At 36.3% G+C, this 8,059-nt stretch overlaps 1 protein-coding gene across 1 annotated transcript; it reads right to left on the reverse strand.

Moving 5' to 3' along the window:
- Positions 1–2,407: 2,407 nt before the first annotated feature.
- LOC149173273 (LRR receptor-like serine/threonine-protein kinase RGI3) lies at positions 2,408–6,016 on the reverse strand. The gene is made up of 2 exons (XM_089427901.1): positions 5,629–6,016; positions 2,408–3,111 (listed from the first exon to the last, which is right to left on the reverse strand). Exons 1-2 carry the CDS (start codon positions 5,915–5,917, stop codon positions 2,660–2,662), a joined length of 741 nt encoding a protein of 246 aa, XP_089284027.1. The 5' UTR covers positions 5,918–6,016; the 3' UTR covers positions 2,408–2,659.
- Between the last annotated feature and the right edge of the window lie 2,043 nt (positions 6,017–8,059).

The raw sequence follows: 8,059 nt of genomic DNA on the forward strand, positions 1-8,059 counted from the left end.
CAACATACAAAAGGAAGAGATTTTGGTGTGTGCATGAAGTGTTTTCAGCATGTAAGTGCCAAATACTCAAGCGACACGCATTCCTATTTCTGACATACACGACTATTTAGAGGGATTGCTATTTTTAGTAGCTCTCACCATTGTGTAAATCTAGCCATTTATTCACTTATTATTTCTAATAATGTCCACTTCTAGGCATTACTATTAGCCTAAGATTCCATTCTTAGGCAAGGTGATTGTTATTCCGAGAGGCCACCAATATGCAAGTTCAAATCAGGTTGAAGAATATATTCTTCCATTGAAATGAATCCACTTTTAACTTGGTCAAATAGGGCATTTCGCGGAAGGCAAAGATGGCCAAAGCAACATTTATTTCCAGTATTTATTTTCAGAAATCAGTATTTATTTTCAGTATTTCTGAGGTTGCTTAATTGTGGATAAAGTTTGTGTTTGTATCTCGTTTTTGGTATTGTGGATAAAGTTTGTGTTTGTATCTCGTTTTTGGGAGCTGATTTAAAGGCTTAGTTGTGTCACCTATTCCACAAAATTTGTCTTTAAACATGCATTGCATTGAGAGTATATTAGGCATTAGGCATACTTAATCTTCAGTTTTGTTTGGGATGTTATTGAAATTTTTCGAAGGGAAAAAAATATCTTAAATTTCTTGCATTAGTTAGTCTCAATTTTTTTTTGGATTTTTTTTTTTTGATTTTATATAGATAAAGATCACCTAAGTCGAGCACTCATATAGAAATACTTTGTACATGTTCAGATCTACAATCATACTCGCAGATTTCCAGAGTTATCAACAGTTGTTGAATGGTGCATGTTAAAATTTGTAAGTCTAAATCCCGCGAAAACAGTCTCAACCCAGCTGCACTAAAGGATGAATGAACTATCTAAATCAGATTGAGAATTGCATCGACAGGCATTGCATATCATCACCTCACAAGCACGCACTTCATTCTAATTCAGGCTCGATTTATTTGTTATTCCAGGGAGGTTAGTGCTGCTGTTTAAAGTGATAGTTTGTATGCTTATAAATAAGATGGGTGGTCTTTTGTGGCAAAGAATCAACATCTTAGGCATTGATTTGACTGTATTTAGAGTATTTGTTTTTTTTGTTCATTCAAGAAGGTGCTGTGTATTACTTGTTTTCCTTCTAATAAGTTTTCAGTGCCCGTGCTTTGCCATAAAATTGTAGAGTTGAATTCGTCAGCGTAAGGCAAGAAATCTCATGACAGCAAACCCATCAGTCTTCTACAATGTAAAACCGCAAACCCATTAGTCTTCTACAATGTAAAACCGCAAAGGGGCTATAAAATAGTAAAGACTAAATATATGATCCAATTCACCGAAGTATACGAGATGTTTAATGCAAACATAAATCGGACGAATATTCCAGTTGCAAAAAATAAATGATATGCAGGTTTGGCAGATAAAGTTACACAATTATCATGTCTACTCCTTTTTAGGAAGTTAGTAAGTTTCCTCAAGTATGAAAACTACAGGAAATACAGTGACCTGAAAACTAGAAGGGAAAAAATCCTAATGTTTTTATTTTTAATAATAGCAAAAGGTTACATGTCTTTAAATAATAATGAAAGCTTTTGAAACAAAGCTGAATCACATCATAGACTGAAATTTAAAACTAAGATAAAAGCCGCACGAAATTCAAAGTTCAATACTTCATTTCAGCTATTACGAAATTTCAGAACAAGGCTATATATTTGGGGTGCTTAGATCACTGATAAAAAGTGGGTCTTGGTTTTACTTTTGATCAAACTGGCATCCTTGCGGGGTAACGAAAATCCTGGATGAACCAGGTAATAGATAAAGAGACATGCAAATAGATAAAGAGACATGCAAATGTTTGAATGCCTACATGATACTAAGCATGCCTTACAACTTTATTCAGTAATTAGATGCAGATATTCTAGTGGAGATATAATGCTTCAGTGGTGAAGACACTGGCATGTCAATCTCAGGCCACACACCAGGATTTAATTTCCATGGAGTCATGAATAAGCAGTTAGGGTCAAGTGCAAGCCTGGGTAATTTTTATGGAGGAGTACAACCTGTTGGGGAAACTTAACCCAAGAAAATGTTTAACCTCAAGGCCCATTTTTTTGTAAAATTGTAATGCTTCTCTTCTTTGTAAAATTGTAATGCTTCTCTTGAATTTAAGGGAAGCACTTTCTAAAAAAATAAAATAGATGCAGATGTTGTTTTCAACTTTATCGTTCCTTGGGATCAAAATTTAAGAGGATATTAAAAACAAAGATTTTCTCCCTTTTAAAATATTTATGAAAGATTTAAAGCTTACAAGAATCTCTTTTTGTCGGAAAAGGAGATGTCGATACATTCAATGGGTATGCCTGCTATTTTCAGTTGGGTGAGACTAAAGTATTCAGAACAGAATTGACATTTTCCATAATGATATAAGAAAAACTTGAGAGTTTGTCCTTCATAGCATACATAATTTTATATTTACACTTACATGTGCTCAACAATAGACATGCATAGAAAAGGAGAGGGGAATAAGACTAGTTTTGCAACAATAAAAAGGAAAATAAAACTCACACTACATGCAGCTAATAACAATGGACTCAAATTATTATATAGTCTAGCGACATAGTCACTGCTTTCTTACAATACTCTAGAATGTAGAAGAGCTTTGGCTTCCACTAGCATTGTTGTTGTGAGTTGTACTTGTATCACCCAACAAACATGTGAAATCTGATTGCAGTTTTGGAATGCCACCAATGCCTTGAAAATTGTCTCTAATGGATTGGAGTGTGCCCACAATTTCCATCATAGTAGGTCGTCCTTCAGGAGAATCTCTTGTGCAAAGCAAACCCATGCTTAAGGATTGATTGAGGCAGCTAAGATCTTTATCTGCTTGATTGCTTGTACTAGCCCCTCTCAATAAAGTCTTGTCCACCACTTCCCCTAGTTGATTTGGAAAATGGTTACCCACCCATTTCTGTAAGTTCATTCCTTGCACAAACATGTTGTCAATAGGCTTCTTTCCAGTGAGCATCTCCAATAACAATATTCCAAAGCTATAAACATCACCTTTTGTTGTGATATGCCCACCCAATCCATATTCTGCATTCAAACATTCTCGTCATAAGGTTTATAGTTCAAAATATTTAATAAAAATATGAAACTCATAATATTGTCTAAAATGCCATCTAGTTCAAATAATACCTGGAGGAATGTAGCCCACTGATCCCTTAAGTGCAAGTGTAGAAGTGAAAGTTGAATCCTCATTATTTGCAAAATATATGGTTGCAATCCCGAAGTCTATTACATATGCTGTCAAATCTTCACCAAGAAGCACATTGTTTGGTTTCAAATCACAATGGATCACTTGCATGAAACAATGGTGATGGAGATATACCATACCTTGGGCAATGTCTATTGCTATATTCAACCTTTGAATCAATGTCAAACCACTTTCTACTTCACCATTAGGATATAACCACTTTTCTAAGCTTCCATTTGGCATAAATGGAAATATCAAAGCTTTCATTTGGAAGTCTGAATATGAGGTTATGACTCTAATCAAATTCCGATGCCTGACTCTACTCAAAACTTTGCACTCCTTTTTGAAATTCTTGTGAGCCCCTTCCCTTTCCAAATTGAGAAGCTTGATGGCAACCAGTGTCCCATCATTCAAAACCCCTTTGTACACTTTCCCAAAAGTACCCACTCCTAACAAGTTGGCATCGCTAAATCCATCTGTTGCAATGATGAGCTCTCCATAAGAAATTCTTCGATGCCCCACATTTAAGGATGCCCCAACATTAATAGGAATATTCTTCTTGTGATTTAGTCTACACAAGATTCCTATAACTAAACACAATACAATAGTAACTGCAACTGCAACAACAGGTATGACAACTTTTCTCAGATGAGAAATACTTTTATGCTTGTGAGTAGAGCACAATGACAAATTTACCCAAGGTCCACAGAGACCCGGATTTCCCATAAATGCCGTGGCATTAAGATTTTTGAAAACTCCACCTTTCGGGACCTCTCCTGAGAAGTTGTTGAAAGAGAAATTCAATTGGCTGAGCATTTTGAGATTTGCCAATGATGCGGGTATTCCACCTGACAAATTGTTGGAAGATAAATCTATATTTTGAAGACTTAGAAGTTCACCGAGTGAGATTGGGATTAGACCTTCAAGTGCATTAAAAGAAAGATTTAGGTATTGTAATTCTTTGCAATTTCCAAGCCCACTTGGAATATAACCAGTTAGCCGATTTGCAGAAATATCTATAGCTTGAAGCATAGTCATCTTACTTAGTTCCAAAGGCAAGTGACCCTCTAATAAATTGTTTGAAAGGTTGAAATAGAAAGCTAAATTTGCAAGACTTGCAACGGATGGAGGTATCTCCCCATTAAGCTTGTTGTATGAAAGGTCTAGCAGTAATAAGTTCACACATTTCCCTAGATTTTCTGGTATTTTCCCTGATAACCTATTCATACTAAGATATAAATACCTTAGTTGCTGAAGGTTAGCTATAGAATCAGGAATTCTTCCTAACAAATTATTGCTTTGGAGATCCAAAAGCCCTAGCTTTTTAAGTTGCCCAATTTCTATTGGAATGTTTCTTTGTAAATGGTTGCTTCCCATAAATAACCTTTCCAAGTTTTGAAGGTTTTTTATTGTATCTGGGATTGCCCCAGTGAAAGAATTACCCTGTAAAGACAGATATGTTAAATTAGTTAGGTTACCAATCTGTGGAGGTATTTCCGCCATTAATCCGTTATGTCCCAAGGCTAGGATGTGCATTTCTCTAGAGAGGTAGCCTATTGAAAAGGGCAAACGTCCCGTGAGATAATTATGGCCTAAATCTAGGAGCTGTAGGGTAGAACAGTTGGTAAGCGCAGTAAGAATGGGCAAGTCTGTAGTGCTGCTGCTCACCAGTTGATTGCCACCTAAGAGGAGTGCTTGGAGCTGCGTCAACTTACCCAACTCGATTGGCACCATTCCGCCGAGCTGATTACTATTTAAGTCGAGCTTCTCAAGGTTAGTACAATTGGAGAGGGATGCAGGAATGGTACCACTCAACTGATTCCTTCCCAGATAGAGTTCCTGCAACCGCATGCTCTTGCGACACAACTCCACGGGAATGTGACCAGTCAACTGGTTAGTACCGATATCCAATCTTCCAAGATTGGTGAAGTTAGAAAAGGAAGAAGGGATTTGTCCTGAGAGGTGGTTCCCATACAGATATATAAGCAATAAGGAAGGTACGCTCCCGGGAGAGTACACTTCCGTGAAGGCTGTTGATATGTTTCCCGAGCAGGTGGGGATTCTACCCGTCAGATTGCTTTCTCGTAAGTTTAAGAATCGTAACTTGGGAAGACCGCATACTAGTTCGGAGGGAATGTTCCCTATGAGATTGCTCCCGCCCATAGAGATGGCCCGTAAACCATGACAGCGACCAAGAGTGGGCGGAATAGAACCCTGGAGTTGATTCAGATAAAGGTAAAGGTTCTTTAAGCGAAACAAATTTCCCAATTGATAGGGAATGTGACCATGAAAAGTGTTATTGGCAAGGTTAAGTGTTCTAAGAAAGGAGAGATTGCCGAGAAGAGGAGAGATTGTACCTTGCAATTCCATGGATGAAACATTGAGTGAAACCACTCTCTGTCTGTGGCGACTGCATATGACACCTGTCCACTCGCAGAAGGAAACATTGCGTTTCCACGTAGCGGCTAACGATTGCCATGGATCGTAGGTGATTGCAGAGAGAAATGCAAGGAGAGCCTCTTCATCGGAAGCATTGCCGTGATGAGCATGCCGGTGGTCTGACAACTGAAGGGTGGGTGGACAGAGAAAGAGAATGAAAAAAGAAAAGAGGAAAAGAATGGGAATGGGAACGTTACAGATCTGCATCTTCTACTGCTCTCAAAGGAATGGGAATGTTTTCAGTTTCTTCGTTTATTTATAGGAATTAATGAATTAATCTTTGAACTCTAAATGCATTGCGCGCTGATAAATATAGAAATTCAAATGGAACAAATATTAAAAACCCTAAAGTCCTGCGAGACGCTAATTTTCCACAAGTGAAGAAGAAATGCACATTGGTATATATTAATAAAATATCGCACTTCCATAAATTACTCGAAAACCACTCTCTCGTCTTTTACTTTTATTCAATGAAATTAACGGTAGCCTCCCTGAGGTGCGGATAATGATAGAAATTGAAGCGTCACACATGAGAAGCGCTAATTTCGTGATAGAACACTTAGAAAATAGCACAGCGATAAAAGTCATAATAATAATAATAATAATACCTATGAAATTAATAGTCATAAGGCCGGTTTAAACGTACTTCTCAACTTTACAGTTTACAGATGGAGATGGAGAAAGATCATGCAAATTTTTCTGTGGGCTAATTTTTAAATACGACTTTAAAATATTGTAAAATACTCAAATCCTAAAGTTCAGATATGGAAAAATATTGTGTTAAAATTTGGGTGGGCTAATTTTTAAATCCGACTTTACATATGGAAATTAGTAGTCACAGGGCCTTAGGACTAAAATATATTAAAATACTAAAACCCTCGGATAGAAAATTGAGCGTAATACACAGTAAGAAATATTGTAAAATGTTGAAGTCCTCCATGACGCCAATTTTTGTGACAGCCCACCGCACTTGGATTAAAAAATTAAAAAATAAGAAAAGTATCGTGTTGCTTTCATATTAATAGGACTTCTTACACTTCAAGAGACGTATCTTACCCTTCAAAATACGTCTCGCTTGGTACTTTTAATCAATAATCTTTAAAATCATATTTTTGAAGTTCAAAATTATGTTTCACTTTATATATTTATGCGGCATCTTTGAACTTAAGTTATATTCACTGCAATTATTCCAAATTGTTGTTATATTACAGTTTGATACCATGTGTTTTAGTAGTAATTTGGAGCTATCTGTATAATTATAAGTTATAAATTTGTATTGGTATGTATTTTCAAGATTTATTTTACAGTTTTATTAAAGTGAATTTTTGTTGAAAATAAAATTATAATTTAGTTAATTTATATATATATATATATATATATTTAATTTTTGACAATGTGAGATGTATTATGAAGTAAGTGTTTTAATATTTATTATGTATTGATGTCTATAGACATTTATCAACAAATTAATTTATATAGTTATATTAGTTAATATTTTATTATAAATTATTTTAATAAAGATAAATTTAATAAAGCGAATTTTAAAAAATAAATATTTAACTTTTTTGTAATGGCCAAATCTTGGTTAAAAAATCACCCATTTTTTACATATATATGGTTAATTGGATGATGTTAATATTCGCCCACATTTTATACATATGAATTTTCAAACCAGAATAGTTGCCTACAATACTATATATAGGAAAATATTTAAATCTTTAATAAATACCTTGTCACTGAATGACCGCTACGTCCATGGGCAGTGATCCACACCAATCCATCAAAGGCAGCGTAATACGGCCACAAGCAATAGCAGTGATCCACACCACTACGTCCACGGGCAGTAACAGTAATCCACATCGCTACGTCCATGGGCAGTAATCCACACCAATCCATCAAAGGCAGTAATCCACACCGATCTATCAAAGGCAACCTAATACATCCACGAGCAGTAATAGTAATCCACACCGCTATGTCCACGGGCAATAATCCACACCAATCCATCAAAGGCAGTGATCCACACCAATCCATCAAAGGCAATAATCCACACTGATCCATCAAAGGCAGCCTAATCTGTCCACGGGTAGTAACAGTAATCCACACTGCTACATCCACGAGTAGTAACAGTAATCCACACTGCTACATCCACGAGTAGTAACAGTAATCCACACCAATCCATCAAAGGCAGTGATCCGCACCGATCCATCAAAGGCAGTAATCCGCACTGATCCATCAAAGGCATCCTAATATATCCATGGGTAGTAAGAGTGATCCACACCGCTACGTCCAAGGGCAGTAATCCACACCAATCCATCAAAGGCAGTAATCCGCACCGATCCATGAAAGGCA

Source organism: Pinus tabuliformis, chromosome 4_2 (assembly GCF_031772625.1).
Source record: "Pinus tabuliformis cultivar Carrire ecotype Pingquan chromosome 4_2, CPIR1, whole genome shotgun sequence".
Lineage (NCBI taxonomy): Eukaryota > Viridiplantae > Streptophyta > Pinopsida > Pinales > Pinaceae > Pinus > Pinus tabuliformis.